General features: G+C 43.7%; 1 protein-coding gene across 8 annotated transcripts in view; it reads right to left on the bottom strand.

Annotated features, from left to right (window-relative positions):
• The window catches only part of NBEA (neurobeachin), a 776,083-nt gene extending 751,863 nt beyond the window's left edge, over positions 1–24,220 (bottom strand). For all 8 annotated transcript variants that reach the window (XM_074986506.1, XM_074986516.1, XM_074986543.1 and 5 more), the window contains exon 1: positions 23,633–24,220. In XM_074986506.1, coding sequence (XP_074842607.1) covers positions 23,633–23,902 — 270 coding nt within the window. In that variant the 5' untranslated portion in view covers positions 23,903–24,220. The remainder of the gene's footprint in view (positions 1–23,632) is intronic.
• Positions 24,221–24,820: the final 600 nt, after the last annotated feature.

The raw sequence follows: 24,820 nt of genomic DNA, 5'->3' as shown, positions 1-24,820 counted from the left end.
TCTGACAGCAGGATTATCAATGCCAGCATGACCATGCAGGATTTTTGAATAAGAATATTTAGCAGCTGCATGTCAAGAATCGGTCTCCAATCTTCCTTTTCTTGGGAACAATGAAATATGGGAAGTAGACCCCTTTCCTTTCTCTTGATGTTGACGTTACACTTGCTCTGTAGCCCCTCACTGGATGAGACAGTCCACTTCCTGAGGGAGGAGTCCTCAAGGAAGTAGTCCTTGAAAAGGACCAGAGAGGGAGTTTTTGGATGGGAGGGGAGTTGAACTTGTTTATGTAACCAGAGTGGCTGATCTCTTATGTCCACTTATCCAGTGCTGTTGCCCTCCAGTTGTGGGCAAAGTCGGTGAGGCGGTCACCAAAAGCCCGGGGGGTGGGAGACAATGAGGAACGGCATTGATAGAAGTATGCAGTTCTTGAGCTTCCTGGCAAAAGAAACACCTGGATAAAGGCTGGGGTTGAGTGGTAGCAGCTGAAGAGGAGTAAGCCATACCTGGCATATACACTCAGAGCCTTGTGTTGAGGTTCATAGAGGTGCTGGTTGTAAAACAGCTGAAGGTGACTTTGCTTATGTTTTTCTTTGGAGACTGGGGTGGCACAAAATTCCCTTGGAGCAGAGGATCATTCTGGAGTCCTTAAATGTAACTCCTCAGTCTTCTCATGAAAAGGGATCAGACTCAAAAGGTCAAGACCTCCATAGTATTTTGGATTTCTCTAGGGAATCCTGAAGAGTGAAGCCACAATTCATGTCTCATACTGAGATGGTGTGACAATAGTACTGAATGTAGTATCAACTGTATCGGTCACCAGTTTAAATTAGGTCTTAGCCATGAGTTCGCCTTCATCAATGATGGTTTGGAATTGGGCACTACCCTCCTGAGAGAGTTTGTTTTTGAATTTTTTTGAAGGGGAAAAAAAAAGGTGTGAAAATCTCTTTTACTAATTTGGCCTGATAATTTGCAATTCTGAACTCAAAAGTGGGTGAGGAAAATAACTTCCGCCCTAGAAGGTCAAGGCCTTTAGCACCTTTGACAGCTTGACTAGTTCAGGGGTGTTACAGCTTGCATCTCTATGGGCATCTACACTCTAGGAGGTTAAGCACTGAGGAGATAAAACAACTTTGCCCCATCAGCTGGTACAAAATACTGCTTTTCAGGCCTTTAGGTAAGGGCACGGGAGACAGGGTTATCCCACACTGCCTTCCCAGGTTCCAAAATAGCCTGGTAAACTGGAATACCCAACTGACTTGGGTCAGAGGGTTGCAGGATGTCTGGGAGTTTTTGATGCATCCTAGAGTTCAGAGTCCCAGAGATCAACAGCTTAATTACATCACACAGCATGGCAATCAGTAGATCTTTCCTCAAGTGTGTTGATATTGTTGAAAGGGAATCCCACATGGGAGTTCTCAATCAGTGCTGGAGGGAACTAACTCTTTGGCTTAGGAGTTGGAGTCAGAATTAGTATTAACAGATCCCTCTTCCTTCACACCTTTCCATTTCCAGCAGAAGATTTAGACAGACCTAAGTTCACAGTATCCACACACTATGGCTGGGTCACACTTACCTTGAATGTCGATGGCTGTTGTGCAATTTTAGGTATGCCAACTGCATACCAAAAATCAATTTTGCAACTGTCAATATTTGTCTCTTTCCTCATTGCAGACTGCCAAGAAGAGAGCTCCTCCAGTCAGCATTCCTTAATCCTTGCAGCTCGCAAGGAGTTCCAGGGTCGACATTGACCCCAGACCATACCATTTCGCACATGCACGAAACGGCACCCCGGATGATCGAACCTAAGAGTTCGATCTTCCACAGCAAGTGTAGACCCAGCCTAAGACTCATCAAATTTGGATTAAGTCAAGGAAGAATCCTCTCAAAGGCAGACCTAAAAGAGGATCCCTCTTTATGCCTGTGAGTATATCTGTTACTCTAGTAAGAAGCCTGAGGCAAAGCTTACCTAGGCTTTCCAATTTTGGTTTCTACTCCAGAGCCTGTACTCAGACAGGAGCTGCTCACTGCCCAAGACCAAATGCACATGACATCTTCCCAGCCTAGATCATACTGGGGTTTCATGGTATTCTTAAGATGTTCCCTCACATGGAAATCTCATCTCTCATGGGTTTGGGGGGGTGGGGGGTGGAGAAAGCAACAAATGTTGCATCTGGAGGCAACATGAGCCTCCACAAGGCAGTGCTGATGCTCATCAATAATGGAGAAGCAGCAGGGGCAGGAAACAGTACACCCATCCCTCGTTAAACAAGTATTTTACTTACGAGTACTCACTAAAACGAGGGACACATACTTACCTTTGTTCAATGGACAAGTGAACTCCCCCAGCTAATACGAGCCTTACTCCCCCGCCCACGGCTCCAGCCCGCCACAGCCTGACCCCATCCCCGCCGGCTCCGCAGCCCCAACCATCGCAGCCTGAACCCCTGCTGACTCCCACCCCCACCCCATGAATTGGCCCAGTCCCAACACCCACTTGGCCTGGTCCCCTAAGCCACCCCCCAGGCAAGTTAAGGACTTATTTACCCCTGGTGCAGCCCAGAGGAGCCTCCAGTACCTTCATCTACGCACATCAAAGCGGCTCCAACTACACAGGAGGATGCCTACAGCCATGCAGTCAGGCACCTCCAGACACACCCCACAGCTCCCCCAGCACCCTCCCCACTGGCTCACAGCTCCCCCCACACCCTCTGGCCTGCCCGGCTCGCTCCCACCACTCCCCCAGCTGACAACTCCCTGTACAACCCCCAGCCCAGTCCACTCCCAACACTCCCCCTGGCCTGCAGCTCCCCTTGCAACCCTCAGCCTGGCCCATTCCCAACACTGCCACTGGCCTGCAGCTCCCCAGGCATGCCCCCCATCCTGGTCCACTCCCACAATCCCCCCCAACGCAGCCTGCTCCCAAACAACAAGCCCAGCCCAGTTCCTGAACCCCCTACTCCTGACCTGCAGCTCCCCACAGTACGCCTCAGCCCAGCCCAGCCCAGCCTGCTTCCAACACTCCCCCAGCCCACAACTCCCCACACACACCCCAACCCAGCGTGCTCCCAACACCCAGCCCAGCCCACTCCCTGAATGCCCCACCAGCCTGCCACACTCCCCCTCACCCCAGGTACCAACCACTGGTGCAGCCCTGATCACTGAGGTTCTAACCCTCCCTCCCGCTCATGGCCCCCAGACCTTAACCCTCTCCTACACCTCACCACAACCCAAGGTTCACTTCACTTGCAAAAGCAGTGCCACCTGCTGCCGCTCCTTCACAGAGTTAGAAGCACTGGGAACAAATCAGAGACTTTAAAGTGCATTTAATGGTAATTTAGTGACCCTCTAATGAGTTTTCGCCTATGAGCAGAAATTTGGGAACCAACTGTGCTTCTAACCAACTAAGATGAGTGTACTTAAATCCTGAGATGTTGCCATTACAAGTGCTGAAGGAACCGACCAGGGGCTGTGCACAACTTGACCTGTTGCTCATGAACAGGGAAGAACTAGTAGAAGAAATAGAAGTGGGAGGGAACCTGGGCTGTAGCAACCACGAGATCATAGATTTCAGGATCTGGATGAAAGGAAGAAGGGTGAGCAGTAACATACAGATCCTTGATTTCAGAAGAGCACACTGACTCCCTAAGCAACCAGATGAGCAAGATCCCTTGGGAAAGTAAGATGAAGGGGAAAAGAGATGAAGAGAACTGGAAGTATCTTAAAGAAGTTTTACTGAAGGCACAGGAACAAACAATCCCACTGCGTAGTAAGAAATGCAAACATGGTAGGCAACCAGCTTGTCTAAATAGGGAAATCCTTAGTCAGCTTAAATTCAAAAAGGATGCATACAAGAACTGGAAACGTGGACAGTTGACTAAGGAGGAGTATAAACATACGGCTGGAGAATGCCAGGCAGTAATCAGGAAAGCGAAAGCACAATTGGAACTGTAGCTGGCAAGGGATGTGAAGAGTAACAAGAAGGGTTTCTATAGGCATGTGAACAATAAGGTGTGGGGCCATTACTGGATGAGGGAGGTAGCCTAGTGACAGATGATGCAGGAACAGCTGAAGTACTCAATGCTTTTTTTGCCTCAGTCTTCACGGACAGTCAACTTCCCCGTGAGGGTCCTAGATGATGCAGTATGGGAAGGTGGAGGTCAGCCATCTGTGGGGAAGGAACAAGTTCTGAGCTATCTAGAAAAACTAGATGTGCACAAGTCCATGGGTCTGGATTTAATGCACAACAGGGTACTGAGGGAATTGGCAGAGGTCATTGCTGAACCTTTGGCCATTATCCTTGAAGACTCTTGGAGATCGGGGGAGATACTAGATGACTGCAAGAAGGCAAACGTACTGCCCCATCTTTAAAAAAGGAAAGAAGGACAATCCAGGGAACTATAGACCCATCAGTCTTACCTCAATCCCTGGGAAAATAATGGAGGAAATCCTCAAGGAATCCATTTTGGACCACTTGGAAGAGCGGAAAGTGATCAAAAGTAGACAACATGGATTCACCAGGAGCAAGTCCTGCCTGACCAATCTGATTAGCTTCTTTGACGAGGTAACAAGCTCTGTGGACATGGGGAAGTCAGTGGATGTGATATACCTTGACTTCAGCAAGGCTTTTGATACGGTCTCCCACAACATTCTTGTCCATAAATTAAGGAAATATGGATTGGATCCTTGGACTATAAGATGGATAGAAAGCTGGCTTGATGGTCGGGCCCAACGGGTAGTGGTCAATGGCTCAATATCTGGATGGTGGTCTGTTTCAAGCGGAGTGCTCGGACTGGGTTGCACCCTCATCAAGTTTGCGGATGACACAAAATGGGGCAAGAGGTAGATACGTTGAAGGGTAGAGAAAGAATCCAGAGGGACCTAGATAAATTGGAGGACTGGGCCAAAAGAAATCTGATGCGGGTCAATAAGGAGAAGCGTAGAGTCCTGCACCTGGGGCGGAAGAATCCCAAACATTGTTACAGGCTGGGGACCGACTGGCTCAGCAGCAGTGCGATGGAAAGGGACCTAGGGGTTATGGTGGATGAAAGGCTGGATATGAGTAAACAGTGTGCCTTTGTAGCCAAGAAGGCTAACGGCATACTAGGGTGCATTAGGAGGAGAATTTCGAGCAGGTTTAGAGAAGTAGTTATTCCTCTTTATTCGGCACTGGTGAGACCACATCTGGAATACTGCGTCCAGTTTTGGCCCCGCCCCCGGTATAAAAAGGATGTGGATTTGCTAGAACAGGTTCAGCGGAGGGCAACGAAAATGATTAAGGGTATGCAGCACAAGACCTATGAGGATAGGCTGAGGGATTTGGGCTTGTTTAGTTTACAGAAGAGAAGACTTAGAGGTGATTTAATAGCAGCCTTCAACTTCCTGAAGGGGAGTCTAAAAAGGAGGGTGAAAAACTGTTCTCAGTGGTGTCAGATAGCAGAACAAGAAGTAATGGTCAGAAGTTGGAGAGGGAAAGGTGTAGGTTAGATATTAGGAAAAACTACTTCACCAGGAGGGTGGTGAAGCATTGGAATGCGTTGCCTAGAGAGGTGGTGGATTCTTCATCCTTTGAGGTTTTTAAGTCCTGGCTGGACAAGGTCCTGGCTGAGATGACTTAGGAGGGGTTGATCCTGCTTGAAGCAGGGGGCTGGACTAGATGACCTCCTGAGGTCCCTTCCAGCCCTCTGATTCTGTGATTCTACATGGGTGGAAGAAAAAAACTATGTACAAACATATACATGAACAAATATATTTACACACTGGATATCAATTACATTATGATAACATTGATATCCAACTGCAACTTGAAAAATCCCAGTGTTAAAAATCTGTAGTAATTAATAGATCATTCAATATTTTCCAGTACCACTAAAAAAACTATGAAAAAATAAGAATGTGAAGAAATTATGTTATGCTCTATAATTATTTAATTAAATATGTAGATATTGTGCATCTTTCTTGGTATCAAAAAGTAGTACCAAGTTTACTGTAAAGGCTATATTTTGTTGCTAATCAACATATTTAGTGTAGCAGCCAATGAGAGGGACTCTACGAAAATATCTAAAAAGAACAAAAAGAAGATTAATATCTCTAGTTTGAATCAAGATTGCTGGCTTTCTGATTTAAATCTTAACAAACAAAATCAGCAATTTAAGTCACTGTTCTAGCAATCCTCCCTGGAAAAGAATAAAGAGCAATATTAGAGCAGTTTAAACAGCTCTAGTTGAGAGCCTATTGGACTCCATAGTAAGTAAGCGTACAGTTACATTAAAAATGGAACAAGAAAGTCTTGGCAAGATCTAGATTGACACAGGAACATTATTATTATTTCAGTCACAAAAGGTAGGTGGCCCCTTCTGCTAGACCAGTGGTTTTCAAATATTTTAGGTGGCATACCCCTTTCCGAATAACAGTGTCACATACCCACAGCTGAGAACATCATAATACACCCATGAAAACGGAGAAAAAAGGATTGTAGGTAACAATACCTTGTCCTCATTACATGATTTCTCACATGTACCTCCTAATGAAAACCTGCATGCTTCCATTTGAGAAGTACTGTTCTAGATATAGCACGGTTAGTGTTTTAAAAAGCCTTTCCTTTTCTCTTTGGAGGCCATGACAGTGAGGGCCAGAACTCCACAAATAGTGGATGCAGTTTGGTGTTCCTAGCTCTTTACCATTTAGGAGGTGTTCTTGAACAGACACACTCACTTATAAGCTGCCAACTATACAGTAGATTAAGACAATGTGGAATTCAAACACAACTGGTTTTGCTCCCAAGAGCAGGTTTGAAGGGGATCACTAAAATGAGTAATAATTTACATGTAGTTTGTTGAAAAATCAAAGAAAAAAATTATTTTTAAAGAGAGGTATTAATCCACGGACAGCTAAGTTTCTCCACATATTTTGCATGAAGGACCATTTCAACTCCCTAAGCAAATCCTTTATCTCAGAGAAAGTTAAGTCAAAAATAAGCAATCAATTTCTTCCCTTCCTGACACAGTCCCCACAATGGGGAACAGAAGTTATTTGGTTTTTTTTTCCCCCCATGTATACTTTAATTTGTTGGTTTAAACAATTTTCAAATACTAATTAAACAAACATCTAAGGAAAAAAATCAACAAATCATGTACAAGGACAAAAGCTTTGGCTCTGCTCTTGCCTTCTCTTGAACCAGCACAACTCCACTGATTAACGTAAGTCGTGACTAAATTATGTTGGCATAAGTGAGAGAAAAGTCAGGCCCTTAGCATTAAAAAATGCTATAATGCAAAAGACTGGAGTTAACATTCGCTGAAAAATGCTACATTCCCAGTAATGTAAGTGTAAAGCAACCATTTTCAATAATGCCTCAGCATCTTTTCTCTTGTAGTGCTAAAATGAATTCATCTCATTAATATATTTACATATTAATTAGCTAGGATTTCAATTTTCATATTAAACAAAAATATACTAGCTATAATTTTTCAAGATGCAGCATTTTGTTTCAAAAGCACAAGCAAGTCTCTCAAAAACTCCAAGTTTCTTTCCATGGATTTTCAATCAAATTCAAGTCTTAATCATACCGTCCTCTGTATATGATAGCCTGCATCACTTCCTGTTCATCCTTGTTATTCACTTCTTGGTCATATATCAGCATGTTAACTTACACTGTGCATGCCTGGTTACACAATTAGAAATCTGTACACAAACAGAGAAAACCGTTTTTTTTTAAACCTTTCTACAAATTTCCTTTTTCAAAAAAGGATTTCCTCTCAAATGTACACAGCCAGTTCAAATAAATTTATAAAAACATATTTCTGGGACAGCTGCTCTTAAACTGTGGGTCAAGACCCCAAAGTGGGTCAATATTCTGCTTTATTGTGGTCATCAGGACTGGCATTAGTTGCTGGTGTCCAGAACCGAAGCTCAGAGTCAAGTCAAAGCCCGACAGCTTCAGGTCTTGGTGGTGAGGCTCAGATTACCAGCCCTCCACTTGCAGCGGAAGTCCATGGGCTTTGGCTTTATCCCACCACACACATGGACAGTGGACTTCAAATGAGTGGGCTTATGTGTTGGTAAGTGCTGCTGGAGTCACGCAGTAATTTTAGTTGTCAGAAGAGGGCCACGGTGCAATGAAGTTTGAGAACCCCTCCTCTAGGAAGTTACAACAGTCTATAGTAGACAAATCCATAGACCTATTCAGATTACCCTGAAAGTTGTTGTCCCTCATGGGAATCAGAATAGAATAACTGGTCTAAATATGAGGTCAAGGGGATCCCAAGATTTCAGTCCCTTAGAAAAGAAAAAAAAAAATTACCTGAGATCAACATTATACCTACCCCTACTATGAATTGCTCCAATCAGATAACCACCATTCAGGACACCTCAGCTAGAGTCTGACACTCATTGCCACATTAGGGAAATTACGTTTAACAAGCTACTTAAGGTAAAATCTGAATCTGCAATATGTCTTTAGTCAAATTGATAAAGTAATGTCATTTGCACATACAGAACACCAGAGACTAAAATGTTCTAAGCCTGAGCGTATGCAGGCAGCTTGATGTCAGTGACTCTGTCAAGGACGATACGATGTGACCAACAAACAGCATCCACATATTGCAAGTTTGAATTCTGCTTTTTGTATCTTTCTGAGCATGTGTGATATGAACATTAGCTGTTCTCTGCCAGCATCCTGCAGGGGCTCCTTCTGGAAGTCTAATCTTGAGAGCATAGCATATTTCAAAGGTCTCAAAAACCCACAGGCAGACTCAAATTTTAATTTAGAAGCATTATCAAGAAAAACAACATTAAAACAAACAGAAGGAAGATGAAAATCAGCACAAGGGTAATTTAATTATGTCACATGCTTCTCGCCCATCGCCTCAATAACGGGGCTGAGCACAATCCAAGAAAAGGAAGCAAGTGCAAATCACAATGTCAACGCTTTCTAAAGCAGAAGCAGTCAATAAGCAGACCACAGGTCAATCCTGGATCCCCTGAACAGTCTGATCTTTTGACTGTAATTATTATTTTGTTATTTTTTCGAAACTTTGGTCCTTGACTGCACCTTGACAAAAAAAAAAAAAGATTACCTCTGCTTTTCGTAGTTGCTCTGTAACAGCAGAGCTCTACCCTAAGGACAGGTCAAAGATTAACACTGATAAAAGTTACCAAGGCACTGTCAGTACATGTACATGCATCGTGGAAACAAAACAAAGATCACCTAAGAAGGGAGATTAACACTTTTCTAGTGTCTCTTGTTTGTTACATGGTCCAGACTCACAGCAAACCTCATTTCAAGGTATACAACTATTCAGTTAAATGACTAGTTGAGTCAAGGTTGAAACACAAATAAGGAGTAGAAAAAATAGGAAAGCTTGTTTCCTCTTTCAATTACAGTACTGACTAAAACTTGAAAGTGACACACATGTACTAATTATATTTTGAAGGGCATAGTGAGCAGATAAATGTAATTCACTAACTAAATGTAACACTAGTGTAATAAATATTTTATTAGTCATTTTGATAATTGTAACGTATCCAGCACATTTAAGATAGTTCCATTTAACTATTAAAAACTTATCCTATTTTTTTTTTCATTTTAAATTTCCATCCAGAACTTGACACAAAGAATTAAAAATCAATCAATAAATCAATTGAAAAAGAAATGTATAATTCATCGTATTCTGAGAAAGCCAGAAAAAATAAGTATCTGAATGAACGTGAGTCAAGCTATGTAGTACTTCAAATGTGCGTAGGTGAGAGCACACCTCCCGGTTAATAAAAAAGCACCAGTGTAAATACAATATTAGTTGCAAATCAATGTTTTAATAGTTACCAGTAACTATCAATCCTTTCTCAGTCAAAATAACTGATAAGTAGAAATCCAAAACATGATTAAAATCAATTATTTAAATCAAGTTTTCCTGCCTACTGATTTAAATTATGATTAAAATTGGTGATTAAACCAATCCACTCTAAGAACATTATACACAATATGATATCTTATGAACAAATAACATTGTGTAACTGTAAGATTATACTAATTATATAAATTATCATAGTGTCTATCAGACCCAGTTGCAGATCAGAACCCCATTTTTGCTTGGCACTGTACAAACAAAGAAAAAGAATCTAAATAATCTACTGCAGTGATTTACAAACTGTACTTACTTTCTTTACATATAGACTTAAATTGTAAGCTTTATTCCTCTTATTCTTTCATAAGAATGATTCTAGACAGCATAATAACACCAAACCTTTCAACTAAAGAAAAAAGTAGTTATTGAACAGGGAGTCTTTTTTGCTGCATGTTATATAGGTGCAACATATAACATTTTGAATTACTGCATGCCTAGCAGGTCTTAAAGACAACACCCATTTTTTTAAAAAGCCTAAAGTAAAGTACTCTCAGGGACTACCTCCCACCTGACTCCTAGGACCTTTGGTTTTATAAGCAACACAGTTAAGGTTGCTTTATAAAACCCTAAAATTAGACTTCCTCCCTTCCTCATTTTCTGTGATGTTTCCTCTATTCTGTTACAGATGAGAATGACACAAACAAGATCAATGAACTTTAGTGAAAAAAATACATAAAAATAAACAAAAATGGAAGAGACACTTTCCTTAATCTTTCATTCATAGTAGAATTAAACACTGCTTGTAGCAGTAGAAAAATTCAGACATGTTTTATTGTTAATTGTGCTCCTTCAGTTTCTTTACTGAAAACTAATTAATTCCAAGACCTGGAATCTGTGTTCTCACCTAAACGTATTTTAGTACACAACAGTTTTCACTTTTTCTGACAATACATTGGTTCAAATTCATGTACAGAAATTAAAATTGAGCAATTATGTTTGGAAGCCTTTGGGCTAACAAAATACAACAACCTTAGGAAAGAATGGTAGGGTGAGAAAGTTTTGTACCCCTCAGTTATGTATTAATTAACTGATTGCCAACATCATGTATATTCTGGGGTGAAAATCTGTACAAAAATACCATGAGTAATAAAGTGACCTGGGTAAAAACTTATCCCAGTTAATAAATTCTAAATTTAGCATTCTCAATTCAATATTTGCATGTTGTTCCTATGTAACATTTCAAAGAGTTTGGTAGATTTTTGTTAAAATGTAAGAGATGAAATGTGATAAGTAATCTATACATATTATCACATCTCTGAGAACATTAAATTTGCACCTCAATAACTATATGTAAAATGGGTATAAACAACTTTGCCTGTTATGGAATGTAATTTTGGAGGTCCTAGTTTACTGTCCCGAGTCCTGACCTTTCCAGATATGGCTCATATTGGACAGGTCAGGACAGTGCAGTGGCCTGCCACTTAGCTATCTTGTTCTCTAGAACAGCAGAATATCTTCACATTCTGAATAATGCACCATTTAAAATCATATAGTGATGTTTGGCTGGGTCTGCACAGAGTCTGAAACAGCTCTCTCCACTTTCTGAAGCATTTAGTCACATGCACAGTGATGAGGAATTTTAATGTTAACATTGTGAACTTTTAACTGCTAGTCAAAGCATGTAAGGAAGGAAAAGGAAGATCATATTATGAACATCTAAGCAAACTTCTTGACACAAAATTCCATTTTGAGTGAATGGTGTTTGGGAAAGTACCATAATTTTCCCCTCTTTCCCCACCTGGCTTGTGGAACCAAAAGGGAGGAAAACTTGGGAAGGCGTAGGGGGGAGCTGTAAGTCCCACAAAAGGAGAAGCCAAATGTGAAGAGCCAAATAGTGCATCCTACCCTGAGCCCTTGTCATCCTCAAAAACAATACTGTATAGGTAAAGTTTTCCAAAAGCACCTCCATGACCTTATTTTCAAAAGTGACTAAGGCATTAAAGATTCTAAGTCTTTGTGATTTAAGCCTCTATGTCACAGCAGTGCTTGGAAATTTTTACTCTAGGTATCCCATCAGAGAAACAGCCTTGTCTACTGTGATCCAGCAGCATTGCTCTACAAAATGAAACACATCACCGAGTTAGATAAATGTTATCTTTTCTTCTACCTCAATTTGAAACCCTCTAATGAGGGAAAAAAACCTGGAAACACAACAGAGCATTTATAATCATATTTTGAATACTCTCTCAGCATAGGATTCATTTTTATATTACTAAATAGGCAAAAATATAGTTTGGTATGCAAAGTTAAGAACACAGTATATTATAAAACCATTTTTTTTCTAAAAAGATAAAGCAATCAAACAAATCCCTGCAACAGGAAGCAGCCTATTAAGATGACACTCCAATTAAACATTATGTAAAGATATAGTCCACCCAGTATAGCTTTCCTCCATGTTCCGTCACAACAATCATAGGGCTGGAAGGGACCTCAGGAGGTCATCTAGTCCAGCCCTCTGCTTCAAGCAGGATCAACCCCATCTAAGCCATCTCAGCCAGGACCTTGCAAGCCGGACCTTAAAAACATCTAGGGATGGAGTATCCACCACCCCACTAGGCAACACATTCCAGTGCTTCACCACCCTCCCCGTGAAGTAGTTTTCCTGATATCCAACCTACTCCTCTCCTTCTCTAACTTCAGACCATTGCTCCTTGTTCTGCTATCTGACACCACTGAGAACAGTTTCTTTCCAGCCTCTTTAGAGCTCCCCTTCAAGAAGTTGAAGGCTGCTATTAAATCACCCCTCAGTCTTCTCTTCTGTAAATTAAATAAGCCCAAATCCCTCAGCCTCTCTTCATAGGTTATGTGCTCCAGCCCCTTAATCATTTTTGTTGCCTTCCGCTGAACCTGTTTCAGCACGTCTACATTCCTTTTTTATACTGGTGGGCCCAAAACTGCACACATCATCCAGATGTGGCCTCACCAGTGCCGAATATAGGGGAATAACCACTTCTCTATATCTGCTCAAAATGCTCCTCCTAATGCACCCTAATATGTCATCGGCCTTCTTGGCTATAAGGCACACTGTTTACTCATATCCAGCCTTTCATCCACCATAATCCCTAGGTCCCTTTCCGCTGTACTGTTGCTTAGCCAGTCAGTCCCCAGCCTATAACAATGCTTGGGATTCTTCCGTCCCAAGTGCAGGAATCTACACTTCTCCTTGTTGAACGGCATCATATTCCTTTTGGCCTATTCCTCTAATTTACCTAGGTCACTCTGGATCCTGTCTCTAACCTCCAACGTATCTACCTCTCCCCCCAGTTTTGTGTCATCTGCAAACTTGCTGAGGGTGCAATCCAGTCCCTCATACAAGTCATTAATAAAGCTGTTGAACAATACTAGCTCCAGAATCGAGACTTGGGGCACTCCGCTTGAAACCATCCCACATATGGGTCTCATTCAATTTCTCCTTGTGTGTATATGTTTTGTATAATTGCCTGGCATATATGTATGTGGTGGATATCATATGGCAATGGAACCACTGGGGAGATTGGAGCTGGAACCACGTGGTAGAAGGTCTTCTCAAGTCCACACCTAAAGCACCTTTAAATTGTGTAGGGCATGGTCTGCCTATTGGCAGCCTCCAGAAAAGCATCCACTCTATGGTGCTATGGAGCTAGGACTGCTACTCCTCCAAGTTTTACCTGAACAATCTGGTGTTTGGCTTCTGTGTCCCCATGCCATTTAGAATTACTAAGTTTTCAACCAGAAAGTCAAAACCAAGGTTCAGTTAGCTGGGGTCGCTAAACAACATTAAGCCTTGCTCAGCTGGGATTACCTCCTACCCGCAGCAAGGCTCCTTGTTAGGGTGCAGCAGCTCCTGACCCAGCCTCCAAAACAGAGGAGCTCAGGTGGAGATAATCCTGTGATGACAGGGATGTCAGGTAGAGGAGCAAGTATTGTAGAAGGACAGGGCTTTAAGGGGAAGAGGTGGAGTGGGGGTGTGGTCCCCCAGGCCAGCTATCAGCAAACTGAAAGTAGCAAACCTACATGGAGCTGAAAACATAAATATGACATGCAGTGCTGTGGGAGAACTGGAATGTCTGAAGGGACATAATGGGAGACCCAGAGGCGACAAGAATCTCTTTGGTGTTATGGTGGGGAAAGGAGATACCTGGAAAGTAGTGTGAGGTAAGTGTAGTCCGAAGTCAAACTGGGGAGCAGCTGGAATGTTAAGGAAAACCAAGGGATACAGTGGTGCTAAAACCTCAGACTGATAGACCACGACATCTACCCCAGACATAAGCCAGGTAATTAGGTAAAAAGATATACACACAAGGAGAAAATGAAGGGAAAAAAATACTTCTTCTATTATGCAGGTTTTGATTCAAGCTCCATGGTTAAGATTGACAGTTCCTTTATAATACATATTCTGATATACAACCTCCTGTAGAGGAAGGAGCTGTTCACCTTTCCCCTTTACTATTTAATGATATAAAAACACAGGATGTTGATGTAAAAATGCTGATAAAACTTTAACTAGCTATTTTCATGTTTATTCTTTTCAAAGGATGGTACATTTCTGCAACCGTACTAAGTAACCTTAAAGTTTTTAATTTTTGAATGAGGCTGGTTAAAGGTTGCTTTGGAAACTTTAATCTGTGACTTTCTTGACCTACGTTTTGATTCAACACTAAAGTATTATATTAATGTGGATATTGTGTTTAAATAAAAGCCTGTGATCAGAAATACATCATTGGTGTATCGCGGCTATTCATTTTGAAACAAACATTAATTTAAAGATTTAATTTAAACAAATGCATTTGTGCTCTTTATAAGAAAACACTATGTGCACTTACAGGCAGACACATGAAGTAATCATCTATTTGGAATGCCACTTACTGCTTTAAAAAAGTATACTAAAGTATAGCATTACTTAATTATTTTCAATCTGAAGAGCACATTCCATAAGTTGATTACACTCATGCCAAGGTATTTGTTTTATTTTTTAAACATAGACATTTAAACAAAACATTTGATATAGAGCATTAAAAGCTTTCTGGAAAATATTTTACATCAAATTTCTTATACTTGAAAAACAGAGTAACCAGATCTGGCAATTTTTAGAGGACCAGTTAGGAGAACTTTCAGTACAAAAGGAAAGTTAGAAATTGCCAAACACTTGAGTTTAATCCTTCAGTAATATAATGTGATAATCATGATTTTATACACTTTTTATTTTTCTTAGATTTATAATAGTAGACATCCTTCAGTCTACGTAGACTATGGATCGCGCCCTTCATAGTTCCATTTGGGATCAACGTTTGCAGCGTCGACTGTGACGGTGAAAGCCCACACGAGAGTGACAGTCCTTGCTGCATCTGTTGCATGTGTAATGGGTGTCTGGCAGGTCCTTACTATGCTCTCTGTGGGCTCACTTTTCCTCTGCCAGCTGTCTGATCCTCATCTCACCCTTCTGAAGGCCCTGGTGTAGTTCCTACCTCCATCTGCTGCTATCGTCTACCCGCTCCTCCCAGCTGTCCGGCTCAATGTCTCCCTCCCTGAGGTCCCTCTTGCAAACATCTTTGTAGCGCAATTGGGGGTGTCCAGGAGGTCTTTTGACAGAGGCTAGCTCACCATACAGGATGTCTTTTGGGATCCTTCCATCATTCATCCTGTGGATGTGGCCAAGCCAGCGGAGCCGACGCTGCCTGAGGAGGGTGTGCATGGTTGGGATTCTAGCTTGCTCAAGGATGGCGGTGTTCGACACTCTGTCCTTCCATGATATTCCAAGGATGTGCCTGAGGCAGCGCAAGGGGAAGACTTTCAGCCTCTTTTCCTGGCGGGCGTACAGGGTCCAAGACTCACTGCCATAAAGGAGGGTGCTGAGGATGCAGGCTCTGTAGACTTGCATTTTGGTGTGGATATACAACTTGATGTTATTCCACACTCTCTCGCTGAGTCTGGACAGAGTTGTGGCTGCTTTTCCAATCCTCTGAAAGCTAAATCTAAGGTGCGGAAAGTCCTCATCAGAGATTTGCTGTTCTCAGATGACTCTGTTGTAGTGTCACACACAGAAGACCAGCTTCAGAAACTGCTGGATCAGTTCTCCAAAGCATGCAAGGACTTCGGGCTTTCCATCAGCCTAAAGAAGACAAACGTACTTGGTCAGGACGTTGCTGAACCTCCATCAACCAGCACTGACAACTATACATTAGAGGTCATCCATGAGTTCGTTTACCTCGGGTCCACCATCACTGACACCCTCTCGTTGGAGACTGAGCTAAATAGGTCTTGCAAGATTAAACAGTTTCCCATCAGATCTTGCATGCAAAAAAATGCCCTCTGTTGAATATCCAAAGGCGTGCTTCAGGAGGAGTGCGAAGAAGATCCCGAACAATGTCGGAGCATGGACGCATCCTTGTTTGACGCCGCTCCTGATGCTGAAAACATCCAATAATGTGCTGTCATATTGGATGGTTCCTCTCATGTCTTCATGGAAAGACTGGATCATCTTGAGTAACCGTGGTGGACAGCCTATCTTGTGGAGCAGTTTGAACAGTCCATCCCTGCTGACCAAGTCGAACGCCTTGGTCAGGTCGATGAAGGCAATACAGACTGGCTTCCTCTGCTCCCTGCATTTCTCCTTCAGCTGCCTCACAGAGAAGACCATGTCAATGGTAGATCTCTCTACACGGAATCCGCACTGTGATTCAGGATACACCCTCTCAGCAATCTTCTGGAGTTTGCCAAGCATGACGCGAGCAAACAGTTTACCAGTGATGCTTAGGAGGGAGATCCCACGGTAGTTGCTGCAGTCGCTTCTGTCTCCTTTGTTCTTATACAAGGTTACAATGTTAGCATTGCGCATATCCTGTCGAACCTCTCCCTCTCTCCAGCACAGGCAGAGTAGCTCATGGATGGGTTCCAGGAGGGTGTCTGTGGCACACTTGATTACCTCTGGTGGCATACCATCCTGGCCTGGGGCCTTTCCTACTGCAATGCTGTCGATGACTTTCTTCAGTTCGTCCATTACTGGTAGGAGCTCGACAGCATCAAGGGCTGTATCAACCACAATGTTCTCGCGTGAGTACAGCTCGGAGTAGTGCTCGACCCAGCACTCCATCTGTTTGGCTTTGTCAGTGATGACTTCACCAGATGTAGATTTCAGAAGTGCCATCCTGTTTTGGGTGGGTTCTAATGCCTTTCTGATGCCCTCGTACATTCCCCCTGAGATTATCAGAGTCAGCACTGGTCTGGATGCTGCTGCGTAGCTCAAGCCAGTAGTTGTTGGCACAGCACCTGGCTGTCTGCTGTACTGTTTTTCTGGCTGCTCTGAGTGCTTGCAGGGTACTCTGACTCGGTGAGCATTTGTACTCCAGGAGTGCAGCGCGCTTCTTTTTGATAGCTGGAATCATCTCATTGGAGTTAGCTTTGAACCAGTCATTTGTGTTTCTAGCTCTTCTTCCAAACACCGAATTGTATCCCTCAGATGCTGCCATCTGGATGTCACATCGGCACCCCCAGGGCTCCTGCGCAGATCCTCCTCAAGGGTCTCTCTGAACTTTTCGGCTCTCTCTGAGTTTGCTGTCTTTCTGGCATCAATGCGGGCCCTTCCAGTTGGTTTAGAGTGGTACAGCTTCTTGGGTCTCACCTTGAGTTTGGTGCAAACTAGCGAGTGATCTGTATTGCAGTCGGCACTATGATAGCTGCATGTCAGGAGGACGTTTTTGAGGTTATCACATCTAGCAATGACCATGTCTAGTTGATGCCAGTTTTTCGAGCGTGGGTGTCTCCATGACACTCTGTGCTGTGGCTTGGTTTGGAAAAATGTGTTTCTTATGCACACATTGTGGTACGTGCAAAGTTTGAGAAGACGCTGTCCGTTTTCATTCATTTTTCCCCACAAGGAAGTGGCCTAAGCAGGAAGGCCATGAGTCACGACTGGCTCCAACTCTCACATTGAAGTCACCCAAAATGTACAGTTGTTTGCGAGCAGGTATTTGCGCTATGGCAGCACTAAGTACATCACAGAACTTGTCTTTTACTTCTGGTGTGGTGTACATGGTTGGAGCGTAAGCGCTGATCAGGTGGACAGGACCGGCGCAAGTTTGAAGTATGACCTGAAGGAGTCCTTCTGATCCGCCCATGACTAATTCCACCATTTGTAGAAGTGTGTTTCTGATGACAAAGCCAACACCATGCTCCCTGGGTTCTTCTTGGGCTTTATCCTGCCAGAAAAAGGTGTAGTCCTTTTCCTTTAAAGATCCCGAATCTGCGAGTCACATCTCTTGCAGAGCAGCAATGTCAACTTGGAGCCTCTTCAGTTCTTCATTGATGACAGTGGTCTTTCGGGTGTCGCTGATGTCCTGAAGATCTTCAGTCAAGCCGGTCAACATGGTCCGTACATTCCAACAAGCAAGCTTGAAACTTTGATGATTTCCTTTTCTTAATAATTTTCCCTTGTTGGTTTGTCTGGTGCTCATTTCAGTCACTTGTCAGGTTTGGGAACCTTAAGCCTCACGCACCCAGTGAGGCAGGTGAACGGAAGTGGGAGAGTACCCTACTGGATGGGGGCTGCCCAGCTTGAGGCAGGCGGTGACTGTCCAGTGAGATGCGATGATCTCTCCCACTATTGAAGGTAACCCCAGGCGTTCGTTCTCTATGCCAATTGAGCAAGAGCTTATAACCAGTATCTGTTACCTGCCGTGTTGGTTCAACGCTGTTAAGCGATGCTGGAGTACCTCTCCAGGCGCGAGTCTGGGCAATCTTTTTTTTGGGGGGACCCTGGGCTGCCCAGACACCAGTGTCCCATTCTCAGCTTTACTGATATAGTCCAAAGAAGAGGATAACCTCTATGTCTGGTACCAGCTCAGCTGCAGGAGTTGCCGGGTCAATGCCAGAAGTTGGCACAAACCCCCTTAGGACTCCCCTCCGGATTTTCTGTCAGGGTTTACTCCCTTAGCCTTGCTCCTTCCCAGGATAACCCACAAGGCAGTGGGGCTTCTCAGATTTATAAAGAAGAAAGTTTGTTTCCAAATACATTGTAGCAGAAGTAAGTGTCGGTGCCAAGTGAGATAAAGAGTTCATTCCCTACATTGAGTTCTCACATGGAGAGCTGTAATACGGAGTAAGGCTCAACAAGTCCTCTCAAAGTGGTAAGGAAACTTTCACTAGCAAACAGGAATCTTACCTCATCTACTACTGCAAATTAAGCTTTTGTTTAAAAAAATATGCACCCCTAGCTTTTACAGCTAAGGGAACTTTCCAAGTGCGAACAAAAACAAACTAATGCACCACTGACATCTAGAAGGCACACATCCTGAAGCAACAACTTTATACCATAGGCCTTATTTTGTGCCTCACAAATCCCAGTGCAGATGTGCTGCACTGAACTAGTTAAAGACACATTTATAAGTGGCAACCCCCATTTTACATTAGTGCTGCGTATCTACATGTAAGGGCTGCACCAACATAACTACACTGATAGTTATACTGGTGCAAATTTCTCTTTAGACACTAATTCTACCTCCAGCTCACAATCCAAACAATTCACACGTAGGGGAGAATTTCTCCAAAGCTAAGGAAACGGTTCTTCTTTGCATGCAAAACTTAGAGCCTCTGGTAGACGCTATACTAATTTTATTGCCACTCAATGTAAGAGAAATTGAATAGTCAACAGAATCCCCAGTCTCATTCATCAAATTGAGCCTGCCTAGGGTTTTTATCTCCACTTCCTCTCCCCCCAGCTTATGATGCAGAAGAGCAACAGTTTCTCTGCAGAAATTCCATGAACCACCATGAAGAAGGTAAACACTACTGTCCCCAGGAGAACTATGAATTGCATCCAGTTGGATAGTACAAAGCCTTTCTCCAAGTCCATCATAGCCCTCTATTTCAAAAATTAGATATATCTAGAACATGTCAGCCTTCAGCCAGCTTCTTTCTAGCTGCCTGAAATCTTGAACTTGTTTTGAGCACTGACAGCAAATATATGCACTCTGATGATTAGTGACCTAAAAGGTGCTTTATTGATCAACATAACATCTTCTATAATGACCATCATCTAGCTCTTCTTTAGTTTCAAGATGACCTATCATAAGAAGTATGGGGGGGGAGAATAAATTTCATGTAAAACCCGACAACTGATAACTCAAAACTAAGTTGTATCGTCTCACATGGAGAAAAATAAGAGATTTTTCACAGGGACTGCACATAACAAAATTATCAAAGAAACAGAAAAAAGAAAAAAACAACAGTAAATCTTTGGATAAGAAATAACTGTTTTATGTACTAAGTTTTTAACTCAAACATTCAAACCAGTGTTGGGATATAAAATGTAATTGAGGGCTATAGTCTACCATGACATATGTGGGATTGCATGAATAAAAATGATGGTAGAATTTAGACCGAGTGTGCTGTTTTGTTGCTACAGAGGGCACCATTATACACCCAATATCCCACTCCAGAAGTGCCTACAATGGTCACAGTATATTCCTATTCTAGAAGCTATAGTGGTATTATATCTCTGCAATGTGCTAAAAGTTGATTTTAAATGGTACACATACTACGTCAGACTGGATCACTTTATGGGACAGGTTAAAATGCAAGAAATGTAGTAATTTTTGAATACTCAAACAGATTTTTCACAGACAAGTTATTTAATAAATTGATCACATGTAAATAGTTGATTTATAATATGCATGTGAACAGCAATGTTAAAATTCAATGTTCGTACCTTTCCCAAATGTTACAGATGAGCAGAAACTCTCATTCAAAACCTAGTCCATTTGAGACAAATATAGTAGAAGTAATAATTCAAGTCAGCTCTTACATAGTTTATTCACTTGTAGTTAAATGTAGTGATTACAATATTTGATGGTTGCTTTGCAGTTTTACATTAATGCTTTCACTCCAGGACTTCCCGATATTGTTGCCAGTAGGCATCAATTCAGGGACTTCAATCTTAAATCTACGTTACATTTGAATACAGAGCAAAAAGCAGTCAAGCAGCACTTTAAAGACTAGCAAAATAATTTATTAGGTGAGCTTTCATGGAACAGACCCACTTCTTCAGACCAAGCTCACCTAATAAATTATTTTGCTAGTCTTTAAAGTGCTACTTGACTGCTTTTAGTTTTGATAGTATATAGACTAGCATGGCTCCCTCTCTGCTACTTTTGAATACAGAGATTATTCTAATACATACTGTATTGCAGATGTCTTTTCCAAGAATCAGAAGTTACTGTGACAGCTACCTATAAACTAATTTAAGCGCAAACTTAAACCTTAAACAAAACAAATCTAGGCACCTCCAAATGACTTGTGTACCTGCTAAAGGATAAAGGCACAATTATTGTCATAGACTGGCACACTAGATCATCTAATCCAGGAAGTCATTGAAGATACCACTTTAAACAATGCCTATTCACAATAGCACACACAACAAAAGGACACTAATTCCAAATATAAAAACTAAAGATTATTGTCTTCAAGCTTTTTTTTTTGGGTGGGGTTGGGGGAAGCGGGAGGGAGAAAAAGCCCTCAAACGAAATTAATTTCATTTTAAAATACTTGGAGCTAAAAATCAATAATGCAGCAGCAGGGGAACGTTGGTAGTTTAGAGGATGTACCATCATAATTTTGCTTTCTAGCTTCCAGGCTCATTCTGCTTGTTTTACTTTTGAGTAAATTAATTTCAAAATATAAGCATAAATGCATGCTCGTCATTCACAGCACTGGAGAGTGTTAGATTATATTTCCACAAAGGAGGAGGATAGTCTTTCTGTGCTATTGTATGTCTCAGTCCATCTGTTAAGTAATGGCTTATCTAGGATGCATAGCTACTGCAGTAGTTTCCCAACTGGCTTTTTGTTTTGGTTTGGTTTTTTTTTGTTGTTGGTTTTTTTCCTGTTCACACCAATCCCCTGATATTCAATGCATTACTACAATTTTTATTAATATTTCTTGTAACTGAATAGCTTAAACAGACGTTTTAAGACTTTTCAACCAACATTACCAAACAAAAATAAAAACTAAAAATTATTGTTAGCCATAATACTGATACACGAACTGTTACATTTAAGCTTCTTCCCTTTTCCAGCAATAGCAGGAAAGGATGATAAACACCAAGAAAATGATTAACCATTCTACACTTGTCATTATCTCTCTGAAGCTACTAAACAAAACTCACTTCATGTCATTTCCCTATTACCAGTGCTACTGTGCAATGAATGGGTAATACCCAGTAAAGTGATGACTACCAAGTTCTGACAACTTATACCACAATAGTTTCTGAAAGGTTACTCTTGAAGAATTTTAAAATTACAAATTAGTTTGAATAGAGCATAATAGGAATGCCTATCAATTATCTGACATAATTATAGAACAAGTGCCTTAACCCTTGTGCAGCCACATAAACCATAAAGACTAAAATCATCTAATCAACCCACATCTATCTCTGAATGCTGCAGCTCTCACATTCAGCTTGCACTAGGTCAAATGCAAACAACTGTTCAACACCCAAAAAAGACACGGCTTTAAAGTGCCAGATACAATTTTATTTCTGTGCATGCTTTTCTTATAAAAGTGAACGTAAGCTTAACATTTTAAACTTGTTTGTTAGAAAACCGGTTTAAATTAAATGTCCTTCTGTCTTAAATTGTGGCTTTCTATACTACTTTATAAGTAATACAGAGGATATATTTTGTTGACTGAACTGCCCAACAGCTTTGCTGCAGTGAATCTTGCATTCAGGAGCCACACCAAATTACATGTAATTGAAAGTGATTCATATTTAGATCCATTTTTATTTCTCTTTAGGCTTCTGTAGGTTTCTCTGGCTTTGGTGTAGGTAGCGCAAAAACATTAAGTCATACAATCTTGCAGTAACTCTTTCATACCATGAAGACAGTGAATGACCAAGGAGGTACATTACAACATCCTTTTCCTGTTTTGTGTTTTTACCCACCACATCACACACAATGACTTTCAACACAGAGACCATTTGGGCACCCTTCATTCTAGAGGCAAGAATGCAGTTTGGTACACTAGAAAAGACGATTAAGATGTGAGCACACTAACCCCTCACAACAAATTGCAGGAATAAACACTTTTTGAAACAACACAAAAACTCTCCTCAACACATCAAACTCAATTAGCTCACAGAGAACAGGGTTCAATCTTTGACACATCTGTGTTTCCAAAGAAAGACACTCGCTCTTTTTCAGTCTACATAATTAAAACGAATACAAAATGAGTAAGTGATCGGGCTACCTGGCATTTTAGGAGCATCTGAAGTTGTCAATTACTAGGTCTCATATTTGATAAACATAAAATGCACTCACTCCACTTCAGACAAGAGGACAAGGGTGGGGGCGGGAGGGAAATGAAGGAAGATTGGACGGTAAAGAGTACGTGTGCGTTTCACCAGCTGAAGTCCTGTGTGGAGTTAGGCTGAGCAGAGGGTCTCTCGCACAAGGTGAGGGAAGATCCATTAGGGACACGGCAGAGCGAGTGGGATGCATGCGGATGAGGGCGCGTCTGACACACGGGAGCGTGGGGAAGGGTGGGAGAGGTGAGAAAAGAATCTCTCTGGAGTCGGGAGGGCGCACTGGGTGCATGTGGGGATGGAAGCAGGGGATGCGCCTGCTTTAGCGATCAGGGAGGAGGCAGCGGTGGAAACCGGCCTCCGGGGGAAAGGTGCGATGCGGAGAAAAGGAAGTGGCCGGGGAGGGTCCCTAGGGGGCGCCTGGGTGCCCGGTGCTGGGGTGGGGCTGGCCCCTTACCAGGTTGAGCACGGTCTCCACGATGTCCCGGTTGCTGACCTCCCCGACCTGGATGAGTCCGATGAGCACAGCGAATTTCATGCGGATGTTGCGAATGGGCACCGACGGGTTAATCATCCCCGCGGAGAGCACCACGGCCCCGGCGCCCGGCGCTCGCAGCTCCCCCATCACCGCCGCGCTGCTGCCGCCGCCGCCGCCGCCTCCAGCCCCCACAGGGACGAGCCCCGCGGGCTGCGGCTCCGGCCCCGACGCCGGCTTCTCACTCGCCATCTACCCGCCGCCGCCTGGCCCCGGCCGAGCCCAGCCCAGCATCCACCGCAGCAGCGCCCGGCGGGGCAGCAGGGAGCCGGCCCGAGGCGCAAGCACCGTCCCGGCAGCCGCTCCGCTAGAATGAGAGGTTATTATGGGCACCGCTGCCCCGTTCGCCGGAGCCCGCCCGGGCCGCCTCCCCGCAGCGGGGCCTGAGGAGCCGCGGCCGCACCCGGCCAGGAACGACGCTGGGAAGCGGGCTGGGCGCGGGTCCGCGAGCCGCAGGCAGCGCCGCCGCTGTTGTTGTGGAGCCGGAGCCGCCGCCGCTCACTCCGCCATGTTGCCGCCCCCTGCCTGCGGTAGCCGCCAGGGCGCCTGCGCTGAGCCCGTAGGGGGGCGTGGCCGGGCTGCGCAGCCCCCTCCCGCCTCCCCCCGGCCCCAGACAGGTGAGCAGGTGCGTCGGGCTGCGCCAGAGCCCGCGCGGTCGGGAGCCGCCGCCCTCACCCGCTCAGGCTGCGCCGGGCGGGTTACGCAACTGGCGTAGGGCAGCCGCCGCCGCCGGCAGCGCCTCCATCCTCCCAGGCCCCACAGCTGCCTGCGGGCGGGTACCCGGGGCGCCCCGCCGAGCCGCGCTGGGGAGAAACCGCGCCCTGCCGAGCCTGTGCTCTCCGCACCCGGCCCCCCGCCCCAGGAGCCCCTGGCCAGCTGCTGATGACCCATCTCCTGCCAAGTCATCTTCAGGCCGCCTGTTAGCACAGGTGCTGGGACCCCCGTTCTAGGGGGCGGTGAAAGCCCGCAAGCCGGGCGTGCGGGGAGGCTGCCGCATCCCCGGCACCCCTAGTTCCAGTACCGTCCTGTGCTAGGCGCTGTACAAGCACCAGACAAGCTACTTACCCATTGTAAGAGCTGTCTCCTCTCCCTGCCTGATGTTTTAGAAAG

This window comes from Carettochelys insculpta, chromosome 1 (assembly GCF_033958435.1).
Source record: "Carettochelys insculpta isolate YL-2023 chromosome 1, ASM3395843v1, whole genome shotgun sequence".
Taxonomy (NCBI): Eukaryota; Metazoa; Chordata; order Testudines; family Carettochelyidae; genus Carettochelys; species Carettochelys insculpta.
This window is presented reverse-complemented; position numbering and strand designations above follow the sequence as displayed.